Source organism: Mesoplodon bidens (genome assembly GCF_964165515.1).
Source record: "Mesoplodon bidens genome assembly, chromosome: 13".
Lineage (NCBI taxonomy): Eukaryota > Metazoa > Chordata > Mammalia > Artiodactyla > Ziphiidae > Mesoplodon > Mesoplodon bidens.
Genome location: NC_138169.1, coordinates 719,746 through 737,065, shown reverse-complemented (window position 1 = coordinate 737,065; position 17,320 = coordinate 719,746). Strand labels below are relative to the sequence as shown.

At 47.5% G+C, this 17,320-nt stretch overlaps 1 protein-coding gene across 4 annotated transcripts in view; it reads left to right on the top strand.

Annotated features, from left to right (window-relative positions):
* The window catches only part of LOC308626797 (zinc finger protein 268-like), a 49,186-nt gene continuing 31,866 nt past the window's right edge, over positions 1-17,320 (top strand). For 2 of the 4 annotated variants that reach the window (XM_081252256.1, XM_081252255.1), the window contains exons 1-3: positions 10-213; positions 523-604; positions 15,264-15,464. In XM_081252256.1, the coding sequence (XP_081108382.1) occupies positions 572-604; positions 15,264-15,464 (234 nt within the window). In that variant the 5' untranslated portion in view covers positions 10-213; positions 523-571. Of the gene's footprint in view, positions 214-522; positions 605-15,263; positions 15,465-17,320 lie in introns of all 4 variants that reach the window. The other 2 variants (XM_081252257.1, XM_081252258.1) reach the window with 2 other exon arrangements.

The following is a 17,320-nucleotide window of genomic DNA, read 5'->3' as shown; positions in this document are numbered from 1 at the left end:
TCCTGACGCATTTCCTGTGCGTCCGTAGCGGCAGCCGTCGGCTCGGCTCCCGCCGGGAGAACCCTGGTTGGTGTTTTGCGTCCCCTGCCCGTCGTGGCGACCTGAGCTGGAGCGTGCCGACTTCGTCTGCCCGAGGGCCGTCGCCGAAGCACCCGGAGCGGGCGCCGCACAGTCGAGAGCGAGGACCGACGGCTCTGGCTGCAGATCCGGGAGGTCGGCTGCGGAGCCGTTCTCCCCCGCATTTCCCGCTGCCGGTTCAGGGCTTGGGGGGGCCGCGCGCGCCGAGTCCCTCCTGTGTCAGGGCGGCGACACCGTGCAGACTAGTCTGGCCTCCCCCGCGCCTGCCCTGAGCCGATCGCGTGTGTGTAGGTGGGGGCGGAGCTGGGGAACCCCGCCGCTGCGTGAGGGAAGGAGGCCCGGCCGTGGGAAGGGAGGGGCGGGTCCTCGGGGGGGCAGGAGGGTCCCGCGTGGGCGTGGGAGTGGCGGGGAGACCGGTTCCCTCACGGTTCTCTTCTCTCGCAGCCTTCGGATCCTGCCACCCCCCACAGGGCGCACAAAACTGGCCGTGAGGATGGCCGCCAGGGTCCGGACGGCTGCCGTCTGGGTGAGTCGGGGTTTTTTCTCTCGTTTCTGAAAAGCGCCCTGAACACCACGTGTGCTCATCCATCTTTTCCAGGGTCGGAGCTTGCGTGGGGCTTCCAAGCCACTGCGCCTCTTTTAAGATGACGTTGGGTCGTCCAGAAGTGCTTCTCGTCGTCAGACTTACTTTACTCCTTCTTTCAGTCTCTTTTCTGCCAATTCTGTACCTTGAGCCTTGAGTTAAACGAGGGGTCATCATCCATTTTCCAATTTCTTCGACACATATTTTCTTAGTTTTTTTCTTTCCGTGTCTTAAGATTTGGGGGCCTCATTTGGGAAGTTATGCATTTGTCCCTTCAGTTATTCAACAGTTTTGTTTATTGTCTTTTGTTTGCTGGACCCTGGGGCAGGTGCGAAAGGTGCGAAGATAGGTCGTTCCTGCTTTGGAAGAGCCACGGTCTGGTGGGAATTGTGGGCAAGAAAGTGTATGAGCACAATGGCACGTTAGGGGTCCTCCGAGAGCCGGCCGTGGAGACACACAGCGCAGGGCCAGTTTTGGAAGTAAGGACACCCCAAGAAATGCTTCAGGGATTAATAAGGGAGTCTTAAACTGAGATTTGAAAGGTGAATGAGGTGAACAAGGGACTGAAGGTCAGCCGAGGAAAAGGAAGCAACGTGCAAATTTGAGAGGCTTGAAGTGATGTAGTATGTTGGTGACCTTGGAACACCTTACAGTTGCTGAAATGTAGAGTTTATGGTTTTGTAGGTGACGGTGGTGGTGCAGTGTGTATTAAGAAATGAGGCCAGAGCCATAGGCAGAGATTGGATCGTAGAGGGCTTTGAGGATCACATTAAAAACTTGGATTTGGGGACTTCCCTGGTGGTCCAGTGGTTAGGACTTGGTGCTTTCACTGCCATGGCCCCGGGTTCAATCCCTGGTCGGGGAACTAAAATCCCACAAGCTGCACGGCGCGGCCAAAAAAAAAAAAAACTTGGATTTTATCCTCTGGGGAGAAAGATGGTAGGCTCAGAAGCAACTGGACTTGGTAACTAGTTGGGTGCTGGTGGTGAGCAAGCTAGAAGAGCCAGGCATAACTGCTGGAGGTCTGCTCTGTGGGCCTGGGTTGGAAGTGGTACCATTCTCTGAGTCAGGGAAGACCGTCAGAGTTGTTACGGAGGGCTGGGTGGACATTTCCTTTAGATATGGTGGGACCCTGCGGGTGCTGGTGGGCAGGTGGGTAGGCATCTGTCTCGAGAGAAAGGTCTGGACAGGTATCACTGAGTAGGTATAGCCAGATTAGCTCAAGGAGCACATGTGCCCTGGGAAGAGCACTGAGGGCAGTGCTCGGGGATGGACAAGGGAAGATGGTGGAGGAGGGGCTGAAGGTTGAGCAGCCCCATAGGAATGAGAGAAATGGAGAGACTTGTGTTTCAGAGTCAAAGAAAAAGAAACCTCAAAAATGGTTGCCATGTGAGATGCCCCAGGGAGGTCAAGTAGTGTTACGTCACAGAAGTTCAAGTCGGACTTGGTGGTGATGGTAGTGGTGGGTTTCGCTGTGATGTTTCCAGAGCAGAGTATGAGTGTGGGTGTTTGCTGGGCAGGAGGCGAAGGAGTGGGGTAGAGGGAGCAGCGGCCGGTTGCAGAAGTGGGAGAGTGAGGCAGGAAGCCAGCCACGTGGGCTGCGTCAGTGTGCCCTGTGGTTGCGGGGAGAGTGGTAGCTTGAGGAGAATCCAGGAAGGTTCCTTGGTACAAAATCAGTCTAAAAGTCAGTGCGTTTCCTGTTTATCAATTGTATCTGTTTAGAAGTTATAATGAGGTTAATTAGCCTATTTACAATGGCAGTAAAACAGGTGAAAGAACTGAAAACCTGAGCAATGCAGAGGACTTGTATAAAGAAAACTTTACAACTTCAGTAATACTAGTTAACATTTCTATAGTGTCTACTCTTCCTAGCCATGGGTCTCAGCACTTTACAGATACAAACTGATCCTCACAGCAGCCTCATAGGAAGGTAGGACTCTTAGCCCCATTTAAAGACAAGGAAAGGTGACAAAGAGAGGCAGGTGGTCTGCCAGGATCACTCAGCAGGAGACAGAATTCAAACCCAGGGGCTCACGCTCCCTGCTCTGCGTTCTTTTATTTATTTATTTATTTATAATTTATTTTTGGCTGTGTTGGGTCTTTGTTGCTGCACATGGGCTTTCTCTAGTTGTGGTGAGGGGGGCTACTCTTCGTTGTGGTGCACAGGCTCTAGGCGCGCGGGCTTCAGTAGTTGTGGCACGCGGGCTCAGTAGTTGCGGCTCGCGGGCTCTAGAGCTCAGGCTCAGTACTTGTGGCACACGGGCTTAGTTGCTCCGCAGCACGTGGGATCTTCCCGGCCCAGGGCTGGAACCCCTGTCCCCTGCATTGGCAGGCGGATTCTCAACCACTGCGCCACCAGGGAAGCCCTCCCTGCTCTGAGTTCTCAACAGGACAGCATGTACCGTCTCGGGTGGAAGAGTGAACTGATGGATACCCATCCCAGGCTTTGGTCTTTGAAGTGTTCATCGTGTTTCCAGTCCCCAGGTACTTACTGAGCACCACTCTGTGCCAGGCCCCCTCCAGGTCCAGGCATGTGGTGGTGAACGAGACTGACAGGATCCATGCTTCGGGAGTTTGCACTCTGGTGGGGGAAGGCGGTTGCCACGGAAATGATGGAGGAACTACTTACAAGTGGACAGGAAACGTCGTTGTCCTGTTGTACATGGACTTCACTTGGTTGATGTGAAACACGGGGTGTGGGGGAAGGTCCCACGGAGGAGGTGACGTTTGCAGGTCTCAGTGGCCAGAGTAGCCAGCCTTGGGAAGAGCAGGTGCGTGAACATGCAGGCTGGGAGCAGCCATCGCCAAGGCCCCGAGGTGGGGGAGGGTCCGTGCCTTTGCAGCAGGGAAGGAAGGCCTGTGTGGCCCGGGTTGGCGGGGAGGGGAGGGGAGCAGACGGACATGGAGGGGCCAGAGGCCCCATCAGGCCGGGAAGCTGTTGTGTTAGGAAAGGGGGTTGGGCTTTTCAGAGACCCTCTGGCTGCTCAGTGGAGAATGGGCGACTGCAGGGGTGCAGACGAGAGGCGGAGGAGGTGTTGCCTGGAGCAGTGGAAACGGAGAGACTAGACAGAATTGGGGGTGTCTGAAAGGTGAGTCCTCTTTTCTGACAACCAGCTTATGCTTTGCACCTAGTCCACTGTCACTTTTTAGAGTGGTTTATTTTGTGTAAGTAGTCCTATATTTCTTACCATTCCAGCCCAGTGTGAATGCTCAGTGCTCACGGTGCATGGGGTTCTGTGCTGCATCTGGTGTAGGTGTTCATCAGTACCTCTTCTTAGGACCAGGTTACACTGCTGGTTTGTGTAGAGCCAGGATTTGAACCTGCGTGGGTGGCCCTGCACCCATTTCCCTGGCCAGTGTACTCGACTGCCTCAGGGGGTAGCCTGAGAATTTCTCAAGAGACAGATGCTAGACTCCTGGGCCCTAATGGTAGTTATTGTTTTACCCACAATGGGTCGCTCATCAGCTGCTCCTTGGACTCAGGAGCAGTTAAGTCCCTTGCCGTGCCCTGGACGCAGTGGGTGTGTGTGGCCCAGTCCCTGGGGAATGATAGAATGTGGATGACCCCACTCAGGGATGCGCTGAAAGCGGAAAGGATATCACATGCAAGACATTTTAAAACTGTGCAACACAGGGGTCCCTTTCCCGTGGCCGGTGACATCCTCGACCCATATTCTGGGTGTCCCCTCCTGGGTATCCAGGGTGATACCTAGTAATTAGAAGGCTGTAGACGAGTGTAAATTCAGAGCAGAGGGAGGTGGTCCTCGGTGATGACGTTGCACTGAGGCCTGTGAGCCCCTAAGTCTCTGTTTCTTTCCTCGGAGGATTTACAGGCAGGTTTTGTTTTTTCAGTTTGGCTACTTGCTGCTGTTGACACTTCCTCCCTTAAATGTGTCATTACAGCTTCCCTTCAGGGAGTCTCCATTCCTAGGGGCTTGGAAAGATTTTCCGTGTCCTCCTCTCCTGTAGGAGCTGACTTATTTATTTATTTTTAATTAATTAATTAATTAATGGCTGTGTTGGGCCTTCGTTTCTGTGCGAGGGCTTTCTCTAGTTGTGGCGAGCGGGGGCCACTCTTCATCACGGTGCGCGGGCCTCTCCCTATCGCGGCCTCTGTTGCTGCGGAGCACAGGCTCCAGACGTGCAGGCTCAGTAATTGTGGCTCACGGGCCCAGTTGCTCCATGGCGTGTGGGATCTCCCCAGACCGGGGCACGAACCCATGTCCCCTGCATTGGCAGGCGGATTCTCAACCACTGCGCCACCAGGGAAGCCCTAGTGGACTTATCTTAAACCAGGGAACCTTGTTTCCCTTTTTCTCCGGCCTTGGGCAGAGCCTCTCCTCCCATGGACCACCGCCAAACACCGTCACCACGGTCACCACCATGACATGCTAATAGCATAGTTGGCAGTGCAGTGAGTTGGGGCTTCAAGACTGATGCGAGGGGGTGTGGGAGAGCAGGGAATTCTGCCTGACGGGGCCTTTCTGAGGAAGGTTGGCCAGTGCTCCCGTGCATACCAGGCTAGATGTCTTCAGCTGTGCCCAGACTGACCCTCTTGGAGAATTAAAGGTTAAAATGATAATTCCCTGTTTTTTTTAATATATAAATTTTTATTTATTTTATTTATTTATTTTTGGCTGCGTTGGGTCTTCGTTGCTGCGCGCAGGGTTTCTCTAGTTGTGGCGAGCGGGGGCTACTCTTCGTCGAGGTGCGCGGGCTTCGGGCTTCTCACTGCGGTGGCTTCTCTTGTTGCGGAGCACGGGCTCTAGGCACGCGGGCTTCAGTAGTTGTGGCTCGCGGGCTCAGTAGTTTGGCGCACGGGCTTAGTTGCTCCGCGGCATGTGGGATACTCGCAGACCAGGGATTGAACCCGTGTCCCCTGCACTGGCAGGCAGATTCTTAACCACGGCACCACCAAGGAAGCCCCAATAATTTCCTGTTAAAATATGGCAGTGTTCATGAATTACTGTTTCAGAACTAACAACCCTCACGCACCCTTGTTCATATCCAGGTACCGGTTAGGCACCGAAGATGGCACGGGTCGAAGGCAGCCCTGGGGGTTGAGAGGGGACGGCGGGCAGGCCAGGTGGCTGCGGGGTTCGCGCGGGGGCAGAGGGAAGCCCAGGGAGTGACCTTGGCAGCTGCTCTCAAAGGACCTGTGGAATTAGCCATGCGAAGGCAAGGCAGGAGGAGGCTGCGGGCAGAGGGAGCCCCTGTGTGCTGCCAGCAGTGGGCTGGGAGTGGCCAGCCGCCGTCAGGCCTCTGGAGCTGGCTCAGCACTCAGCTGTAGGGGCTGGGGGGGCGGTCAGGTAACGTGGCGGCCTGTCACCCGCTTGGCTGACTTGGAGCAGGCTGCTCACCCCTTCCAGACAAGCTGAAAACTACATTCTCCTTGTGACTTGAGGCTTTGATGATTGTGGAGTCACCTTATGTCCAGGAATCCTTTTTTTGTCCTAAAGTCTGTTTTATATTCTTATAGCTGTAGGAGCCTCCTTTTGGTTAATTGCTTGTCATATATTTTTCTTTAGCTTTTGACTTTTTTATATCTTTATCTTTTAGATGTGTCTTTTTAATTTTTATTCTTATTTTTTATTTTATTTTTTGTGGTACGCGGGCCTCTCACTGTTGTGGCCTCTAGCGTTGCGGAGCCCAGGCTCCGGACGTGCAGGCTCAGTGACCATGGCTCACAGGCCCAGCCGCTCTGCGGCATGTGGGATCTTCCCGGACCGGGGCACGAACTCGTGTCTCCTGCATCATTTTTTTAAAATCAGTCTGTCAATCTTTGTACTTAACTCAGACACTTGGTCCGTTATGATTAACGTAATTACTGTTATATTTGAGTTTAAATCTACCATCTTACTGTGTTTTTTCTATACTGTGTTTGCTGTACCTGATCTGTTTTTTTGTTTGTTTGTTTGTTTTTTCTCCTCTCTTGGCTTTGTTTTGACTGATAATTTTTATTCTTTTTCTTTCTGTAAATATGTCTGGGCATTATACACATTATTTATGCTGTAAAGTTTTTTTAACTTAACTTTTTATTTTGACATAATTTTAGATCTTAAAAAAGTTACAGGAATAATACAAAAGTTCTTCTATACCTTCATCCAGATTCCTCAAATGGTAATATTTTACTGCACTTGCTTTATCACTTTCTCTCTCACTCTCTGTTCCCAGCTCCTCTCCTCTTTCTCTCTCCTCGTACATACACATTTTTTTTTCTTAACTGAAACTAATTTGCAGACATGATGTTCCTTTACCCCTAAATACCGCAGTACATCTCACAAACAAGAACAGTTTTTTACAAAACCACTGAATCAGGAAATTGACATCAATACAATGCTGTTATTTCATTTACAGGTCTTATTGCGATTTTGCCAATTGTTCCTTTATAGAAAGTTTGGAAATACTGTCCTTTATGGGAGAAGAGTAACTTGCATCATGTGTTGCGATGGGCTGTGCTGGCTCTTTCGTGTAACCTGGAACAGTTCCTCAGTCTTCTTTGTCATGACATGGTGTTTTCAGAGTCCAGGGCGTTCTGTGGAATATTCCTCAGTTTGGGGTTGTTTGCTCCTCCTCCTGATTCGTTTCAGAAGTGCTGCATTCTTCCCTGCATCACATCAGGGACATTTGTGGCTGCTGATGTGAACTTGCCTCATTTGGTGAAGGTGGTGTCTGTGTTCTCTCCCCTGTAGTCACTCTCTCTTCCCTTTGTAAGTCAGTATCTGTTGGGAGATACTGAGATGAAATAAATACCTTTTAGTCCTCAAACTTTCACCCACTCATTTAGCCTGCATGGGTGATTCTTGTGTGCGTTTTTTTTTGTTTGTTTGTTTGTTTGTTTGTTTTGCGGTACGCAAGCCTCTCACTGTTGTGGCATCTCCCATTGTGGATCACAGGCTCTGGACGCGCAGGCTCAGCGGCCATGGCTCACGGGCCCAGCGGCTCCGCGGCATGTGGGATCTTTCCGGACCGGGGCACGAGCCCATGTCCCTTGCATCGGCAGGTGGACTTTCAACCACTGCGCCACCAGGGAAGCCCCTGTGTGCATTTTTATTATGCTAGTTGACAAATGAGTTTTATCTAATTTCATTATTCTTTCTACGTTCATTAGATACCTGCCTGCTGTCAGAAAGCTGTGCCCCACCCCCCATTTTTAAATTTGCTCTGTTGTTTCCTTTTAGACTCTAGTGCAGCTTATGATAGACCTTCTCAGTCTGTGTGTCACTGCTCTCCTGTCTTGCCCATCTGTCTCTCTGGAGAGACAGATAATTTCTTCCGGTTTGTCCTTTCGTTTACTAATTCTTCCTAACCTGCTATTAAAGAGACTTCAGTTGATGTGTTTTTATCATTCCTATAAATTCTTTCTAGTTCTTTTTCAAATGTGCTTGCTAAGTTATTTGTCCAAGTCCTTGCCAAGTCATAAGGCTTGCCTTTCTCTCCCTGAATATAATATTTGATTTATAACCAGTGTCCATCAATTGCACTGTCTGTTGGCTACAAGGTTTTCTTTCTGTTGTTTGTTGATTTTAATTGGTTCTTGTTTTCTGAAAGCTTTATTTTCTTGTGTGGTGGTCACTGTTCTTGAAAAATTCTTCAAAGGAAAAATTTAAGGTGTAGGATAAAGGAAAGGTACCTTACTCCAAAATACTCTGAAGTATTTTGAAGCAGATTCAGTTCTCATGTTATTTCATCTGTACATCACTAGGCATTAAAAACATACATTTTCTAATATATTTATAATACCACTATTACACCTAACAGAATAATTCCTTGGTATCGTGGAATTATTCCATGTTCAGATTTCATTTTCCTTTTTAACGTTGGCAAGTTCAAATCAAAATCCAAACAAGGTGCACACTTCTTACTGTTAAATACGTTAAGTCTCTTTTAATCCAGAGTAACCCATCCTTCTTTCTTTTTTTTCCCCCATTGACTTTTTTTTTTTTTTTTTTTTTTTCCTCTTTTTTTCTTTTTGCGGTATGCGGGCCTCTCACTGTTGTGGCCTCTCCCGTTGCGGAGCACAGGCTCCGGATGCGCAGGCCCAGCGGCCATGGCTCACGGGCCCAGCCGCTCCGCGGCATATGGGATCCTCCCAGACCGGGGCACGAACCCGTATCCCCTGCATCGGCAGGCGGACTCTCAACCACTGCGCCACCAGGGAGGCCCAACCCCCATTGACTTTTTAAAGATGCTGAGCCATTTGTCCTTTAGAATGTCCTTCATTTTAGATTTATCTCTGTTTCCTTGTCACATTTAACATGTTTCCTGTCACCAGTATTTCTGGTAAACTGAAATTTATCTTTAGAGACTTTAGGTTCATTTATTAATGTTTTTGGCAAGGATACTTGATAGTGCTTTGTCTTGTCACCTCAGGGGGCACGTATGTCTGGTTACTCGCTCTAGGTGATGCAAAGATGGGTGGGGTCAGGGGTGACGGGGTGGTATTGTTGTGAAGTTTCCCGTCAGCCTTTCTAACGGTTTCATCAGTTATGACCCTCCCCTCGGCCAGTTATTTCACAGCATCTACAAAGTGGAGACTTTCTAACCCTATCATTCTTTCCATTTTTGTAGCAGGAATTCTCTGAAAGAATTTACAGAATCCTTCTCTAAAAAAGAACATTTCTTCATCAACAGAGCCGTTTGGTTACCCAGAGACACAACTTGTGTAGGGATGGCAGATCCATGCTTAACCCTTTCCCTTTAATTGCCAGTTTTCACTAAGGAGATGATGCTCTAGTTACATCCATTGGTGACAGCAGTGAGTTTTTCATTTGATTTTTCTTCTTTTTGTTAATTTGAGTATGATTAAGAAACTCGTAAATCTTGATACTGTTTACAGTTAGTTTCAATCAGTTGCAGTCAGTATTCTTTTAGAGGGTTTTGTTGTCCCAGCCTTAGCCAGAGGGAGCCTTTCAGCTTGGCTCTGAGGCTTTTTGGAAAGACTCTGTTAGTTTTAGCTGGCTTCCTAGCCTCCTTGCTTTTGGGCCCAAGAAGATATTCTCCGCTCGTTTGAGTATTTCCCGTCCCAGATCTGGAATCAACCTTTTCTCCAGGAGCCTGTATCTTTTCGTAGGGAGTGTGCTCAGGGACCACAGTTGATACTGGAATGTCATTACTTCTGGGCTGTTTCAGTAGACAGACCTAGGGATCTTTGGAAAGGAAAAAAGTTATGATTCATGTTGATATTTCCAATTCAAATTACAGAGTTTAAAAGATTTATTTTTTTGAAATTACTCTTTTTTGGGTGGAAGTAACCCAGTTGTTCACTAAGAGATGAATGGATAAATAAAATGGGGTGTGGGTGTGTATGTGTATATTCAGTCTTAAATGAGTTCTGACACCTGCTACAACATGGTGAACCTTGAGGACATTATTTTCAGTGAAATAAGCCAGTCACAAAAGGACAAATACTGTAAGATTCTACTTAAGTGAGGTTCTGTTACTGAACCAGGTTTGTTCGCCCAACACGCAGCAAGCCAGATGCTGAGACGCTGCAGTTTGTAGCAGAGAAAGAGTTTATTCACGAGACAGCCAAGTGAGGAGGTGGGAGAACAAATGTCAGATCTGTCTCCTCGCAGGTGAGGGACTTGAGATATTCACGGGATGAAGAAGCAGGGAGGTCTTAGGTATGGGGAAGTGATTGGAAGTAGGGAAAAGGGGAGGTAATCAGTGTTCTGTGCAGGCATATCGGGGTACGTGCTTCTTCGTGGGATACGTGTTCAAAAATGGAGACACTTAGCATGATCTGAGGGTGGAGGTTTTGGCCCTCTGACATCAGGCGGTCATTCTTCAGACACGTGTGCAGGCCCGGTTTTTAGGGTCAGTGGTCCCAACCGGTCTTGGCTGCCTTGAACTGGACAAGAGCTGACTCTGGGTTTCTGGAAAACAGCTTAAGTGCCCATTGATATAGTGACCCATACGTCAGAGGTGTAACCTATAGGGGACAGTTAGTAATTCAGGCAGGCTTGGTCACTGAGGGCGGGTTCAGGCGGGGGGGTTAACAAGCTGTCCCTTGGCTGCTGCTCTGTAAGACGAGCTCGAGAACTTCTGTTAGTCACCACTGCACTGTCTGTTAACCCTGTGGAACATGGTTTCGGTTCCTAGAGTAGTCAAGGTCACAGAAAGTGTGGTCCGTGCTGGTTGTCAGGGAGCTGTGGTAGGAGGAGAATGGGAAGTTACTGCTCAGAGGATATAGAGGTTCAGTTTTGCAAGATGAAGAGTTCTGGAGATGAATGTGACTGCTGGGAATGGTTACAGAGCACTGTGAAGGTACTGAATTCCAATGAACTGTACACTTTAAAATGGTTAAGATACTAAGTTTATGTTACGTACTTTATGTTATCACAAGTAAAAATTTTCTAAGAAGATGAGCTGTGACTCTTACCTCACCCAATACCAAAAGATTACCTCAAAATGGAACATAGACTTTAAGAGCAAAAGCTATAAAATTTCTGGAAGAAATCATAGAGGAAAATATTCATGACCTTCTCTTAGGCTAAAGTTCTTAGAAAGCTCTTTTATAGGTTGTGCTTTTCGAGATAGAAATTGGGCCACATCAAGATAAAAACTTTTGAACTTCAAAGTCACCATTCAGAAAATGAAAACACAAGTCCCAGACCGGGACTTTAAGTATTTAAAGTCTGGGAGATAGTATTTGCAAGTCGTGTACCTGTTAACAGGGATATATCCAGAATATATGAAGAATGCTTACAACTCAGTAAGAAGACAGATAACCCAATTTAAAACATGGGCAAAGGGTTTGAACAGACACTTGACCAAAGAAGATGTATAGATGGCAAGTAAGCACCGGAAAAGATGTTTAACATCGTGAGTCACTAGGGAAATAAAATTCATACCATACTGAAGTCCCGGTTTATACCCAATGGCTATGACCGAAAAGGCAGACGGTAGGTGTTGGCAAGGATGCAGAGAGCTGGGAACCACTGCAGACCTGCTGGTGGGGTAGAAAGTGGTGCCGTCGCTTCCTAAAGGCTCTGGCAGCTTCGTTAAAAGGTGAGATATGAACTTACTGTACAGTGCAGCGGGTTTACCTCTGGGAATTTACCAAAGGTAAAGGAAGACATGTCCACAGAAAGACTTGTATAGTAGCTCAAAATTAAAAAGAACCTAAATGTGGATTAAGCGATGAACCTATAGATGAAATGGAACACTATTCAGCCGTAAAGGAGCAAACCGCTGGTGTGTGCTTTAGCAAGAATAAACCTCCAAAGTGTTGTGCTGAGCGGAAGAAGCCAGGCGCAGTGGCTAGTGTGGTCCCGGTCGTGTGAAATGTCTGGAACAGGCAGATCTGTGCACAGGAGCGGAGCAGTGGTTGGGGGTCGGCTCCAGAGGAATCTCTCTGAGGCGGTGGGAACGCTGTAGACCTGGATGAGCAGACTGTTGCAAAACTTTCCATTTATTAAAAATCATTGAAGTTAAAAAATTACTCTTTGTATAGAAGCATTATTAAGGTATAATTTATATACCATAAAATTTACCCTTTTAAGGTGTACCTTCAGTCATTTTTAGTATTCACAGAGTTGCCTAAATATCACCGTATCCAGTTTCAGAACATCATTATTACTTCCAGAAGAAACCCTGTCCCCATTCACAAGCCACTCTCCATCCCCTCCTTCCCCTGTCCCCTGACAGCCATTGAATCTACTTGGTGTGTTCAAGAATTTCCCTATCCTAGACATTTGTATAAACAGAATCATGTCAGAGGTGGCCCTGTGTATCTGGCTTCTTTCATTTAGTGTACTGTTTTCAAGGTAGCTTTGTGTTGGTCTCAGCCTGGCAGGAATGATGCTGTGACGCAGAGCGCCTGGGGCGGGGCTTGCCGGGACCCGTGCTGTTTGTGGCAGCCCCACAGACGTTTCCCTGACTGGAGCCAGCGACATGGCTGGACCAGCCCTTGTGGTTCATACTGTGACTGCAAGGCGCCTCTCATCAGCAACCATCGGGGAACTCTGAAAACATAAGGTTTATTACTCACAGACCCTGCGGGGTACGTGGCTCACCGGGGGCCACACAGCAGAGAGAGGGAGAGGACGAGAATGCGGACCTGGGGTTCTGCCTTTACTGGGGTCAAGGGGGGTTGAGGTTCTGCCTTTATTATTGGGGTCAAGGGGGGTTGCAGGTTCATTATTTATTGGTGAATTTAAAATAAGGCTGAGAATTCAGGCACTGGAAGGGAAGAGCGGGGTCCCTCAAGTGAGCAGTTATCTAGGTCACCCAGGGCTTTCTGGGAGGGGAACGTCAGGTGGGGCGGCCTGGCTCCTTATCTAGCTGTGTGGCTGGCAGTGCGTTTATCTAAGACGGATGACTTTGAAGTGGTGCCTCAGAAATCAGAAGCTTTCAGTACGATCAGGCACTTGCATTACAGTCAAAAAAAAGCTAATTGGCAGGGCTCCCCTGGTGGCGCAGTGGTTGGGAGTCCACCTGCTGATGCAGGGGACACGGGTTTGTGCCCTGGTCCGGGAGGATCCCGCATGCCGTGGAGCGGCTGGGCCCGTGAGCCATGGCCACTGAGCCTGTGCTCCGGGGCGGGAGAGGCCACAACGGTGAGAGGCCCACGTACTGCAAAAAAAAAAAAAAAAAAAAAAGCTAATGGTCAGGTACCTATAGTACAAAAGTTCATCATGTAGTAGCATTTTTCGGTGCTTCATTCTTTCTAATGGCTAAATAACGTGCCTTTGTATGTATAGATCACATATGGTTTATCCCTTCATCCATTGATGGGTGTTTGGCTGTTAGGAATGAGGCTGTTAGAGCCATTTGTGTGCAAGCGTTTCTGGGGATGTAGGCTTTTAATTCTGTTGAGCGGATACCTAGGAATGGGATCGCCGGCTAATACAGTAATTCTGGGTTTAACACTGAGGAGCTGCCAAGCTGGGTCTAAAGTGGCTGCTCCATTTTACATTCCCACCAGCTGTGCGTGAGGGTTAAAAACTTTACTCTTGCAACTTTCTGTCATGTGCTAGATATCTTGCTTCTTAAAAAGAGTGATATAAGTGTCATGTCTTATAGCATACATAAGACGGTTTTAAAATAACGATTTGTTACCTTTAACAAGGGTGCTAAATGAGGTTCAGTCCGTCTTTGTAGCCCATTTTATCCAAAGAATGCACAGTTAAATACCGCATGTTAAGTCAGTTGGTAAAATGATTGTCTGTTGTAGTTTTGTTTCCAATTGTATAAATAAATGTATTTGTTGACATTTATTTTCAACGTTAGGGATTGCCCTCCCTCCTCTTTTAGATCATGTGAAATATTTACGTGATGCAGAGTAGAAAGTATGCAGTGTCATTCAGACAAGGCTCCATCCCTCCTGCTCGGTCCCTTCCCTCCCCGGGAGGGAACCATTTTTACAGTTCCTAGTTCATCCTCTCGGTGATTCTTCTGGAAATACAAGCAAACACACACATACCTGACCTGACTCAACGCTAAGCCTTGTCAGGAAGCCCTTTTTCTGCCTCTAGCCCTGTGTTTCCTAGAGTTCAGCATGCCTTGTATCCTAACATGTTTCTCTCAGTTTTACCCCTTGTATTTTGTTGTTATAATAGCTTCTGGAATGAGCATCCTCTGGACCCTTCCCCCTGACTGCCGAGTGCCTTTCTCTCTTCCCTTTTCTCTCCTTCCCCTCTCATTCTCAGAATCTCCTTTCTCTTGTCCCTCTCTTTGCCTGAATCTTTTTTTTCTCACTTCTTGTGCTGATCAATTTGGGCTCCATTTCCAGCAGCTTTCCCTCGCAGTGAAGACCCGTCCTTGTAGAAGGGACGGCTTGCCCATTATTTCTCAGACCCTCGTGTTCCTAGGTGACCACAGTACTGTTAGGTCACTCAGCGACTTTGGGAATGTCTTTTTTAGTCACCTGCAACTCTGAACCTGAGAGGCTCAGATTCCCCTCGGGAGGTGCTCTCCTGTTGGGGGTGACTTTGGAGATTGGCAGCATGGGGCCCCCGGTCCCCCGCCCCAGTTCTGCAGTTAGGTCACATCTGCCTGGATCCTGGGTTTGTGAGGAGCCCTGTCACCTGGGTCCATTTGTCTGTCTGTGGACATCTCTGGGCTTCTTTTGCTATTCTGGTGGGCCTCTTTTGTTTTTATTGGGAGATTAAAAGGCTACACTGTTCCCCTGATCTCATCCTACCCTCAATGTTTAACAACAAAAGTAAGACTCAGTGAGAGAGATGACGTGAACTGTTCACGGACATCCAGATATTGAGAGAAGAAGCTCTACTGAAACAGACTGTTTCGTCCACAGCCTATTTCTCGTGTACATCGCCTCCAGCAGGGTCGTTCCCTCCTTACCATCTGGCATCATGTTCCTGAGTGTCTGCCCGAAGTTGTTTAAATCTCTGGGTGGTTGCCGCACTTTCGGGGTTCCTGGGGGCCTGTGCAGAGTCTGGGCCGGGGGGGGCTGTGGTCGTGTGCTGGGTTCCCCATTTCCGTTTCCTCTCACTTGTGCCCCCCCAGCCGCACTGACCACAATCTGCAGAGCCCCCAGCCCAGCCTGGGTGAGCACGTTCACCAGCAAAGGAGACCGAGGTCGGGGCCCAGAGGAAAAGTGCTGGCAAAAGTGAGCTTGCTCTTGGCTCTGCAGGTCCCACCTGTCCAGGAGCGAGACAGCACATGTGATGGCATCAGGAAGCTGCAAGGGGAGGGCTTCCTCCTGGGTCAGGAGACCCCTGAGCAGAGGCCTCTCCCTGGAGGACCCCGGCAGAGGCACAAGAGTCCCGGGACAGAGCAGGTCCTAGAGTGGCTGTTTATTTCCCAGGAGCAGCCGAAAGCGAAGAAGACCTGGGTGAGTTACTGGTTTGTTCATTTCCACTTCTTTTCTTTATTTCTTTTTCATTTTTTTGGTGGGGAGAGGGATGGAGGTCCTCAGGTGGGAGGTCGTGTGAGGTCCCTGAGGTCCCTGTTTCCTGGTTTCCCCAGACTCAATTTTCAGCTCCTTTTCCACGCCCCCCAAATGTTTTTAATGGATATTGTTCTGTTTGTATGTGTTTACAAACGGTGTATTGTTTCTGGTGTGAATGCATTTTAAATTTATGTTGGTGGCGTGTACGCATGTGTATCCTGCTGTATTGCTTCTGTTTTTCGTTCACCGTCCTCTTGTATGGCCATCAGCAGTGTCTGGGTGTCCACTTGCCTCATGTTCTCTGCCAGCTCTTAATTACTGTTGTTCTTTTTATTTGAGCCATTCTGGTATGGTGGTGTCTCTGTATGGGCTTACTTTGCATTTCCTGCCAGCATGCTTTTTGGACATTTTGTTACCTTCTGTGGGTGTTTTCTGTCTGTTTTCTTATTGACTGAAAGGAGTTATTTATTTTCTGGAAGCTTATTAGAAATGCTGAGTTTCAGGCTGCACCTCAGTCCTGTTATATCAAGACTTTTCATCTTAACAAGATTCAGTGATTCATGCACATTGACGTTTAAAGCAAACTTGATACCAAATCCGTATTTACCTGGGGTGCTTCTCTTACCTCCAGTATTCTGCTATGACGGTTTTCAAACGCAGGGCAAAATCGAAAGGATTTTGCAGTGAACATCTGTATACTCATCACCTTGAATTTACCTTTAACATTTTACTGTACTTGCTTTATCACATTATCCATTTTTCCATCCCTCTGCATCTCTTACCCCATCTTATTTTTGCTGTATTTCTTAATATATTTTAGACATCAGCATGCTTCCCTCTAAATACTTCAGTATGCACAGCATTAACTGTTGTTCAGTATTTGTTTACAAGCTGGGTTTTTTTTTTTCCTGTCTTGCCTTTTCATTCTGTTAATTAATGCTGCCTTTTGATGAACAGCTATTTCTAATTTTAACTTAATTTAGTTTATAAATTTTTTCTTTTATTACTGGTGTTTTTTGTTTCCAATCTAAGAACTTTTTTGTTATCCAAAGCTCATGAAGATAGTTTTCTTTGTTCACATTTACCTTTCACATGTAGATTCACAATACATCTAGAATTAATATTTATGTTTAGTGTGAGTAGGAGTCAAGCTTTAGTTTTTTCATCAAGTTGCCTAATTGCCCCAGTGCCCCTGAAGTGATTGACCTCTCCCTGTGGCTCTGCGGTGCCACCTTGTCATGTATCAGGCGTCCATAACTGTAGTTTGGTTTCACAGCTCTTTATTCTGTTCCGTCGGCCTACGTTTCTATCCTTATGCCAGTTTCACGCTATCTTGATTTATAATAAGTCTTGATATCTGGATGCTTCCAGTTTTGGGTGATTATGAATGCTGTCAACATTCACATGTGGGTTTTTGTGTGGACATGAGTTTTCAGATCAGTTGGGTAAATACCTAGGAGCATGATTGCTGGATTGTATGGCGATTCTATGTTTAGCTTTGTAAGAGACTGTCTTCCAGAGTGCCTTGCAGTTTTGCATTCCCACTTGCAGTGAATGAGCGTCCCTGTTCCTCATCCTGACCAGTTCTTGGTATTGTCAAGTTGTTAAAAATTTTGCCATTCTAATAGATGTGAGGTGATATTTCACTGTGGTTTTAAGTTGCATTTCCCTAATGGCTAGCTAGTGTTATTGAGTATATTTCTATATGTGTTTTATTCTTTCTATATCTTTGGTGAAGTATCTGTTTTCTTGTCATTGATTTTTTTTTTAATTTTAATATTTAAAACAATTTTTTATTG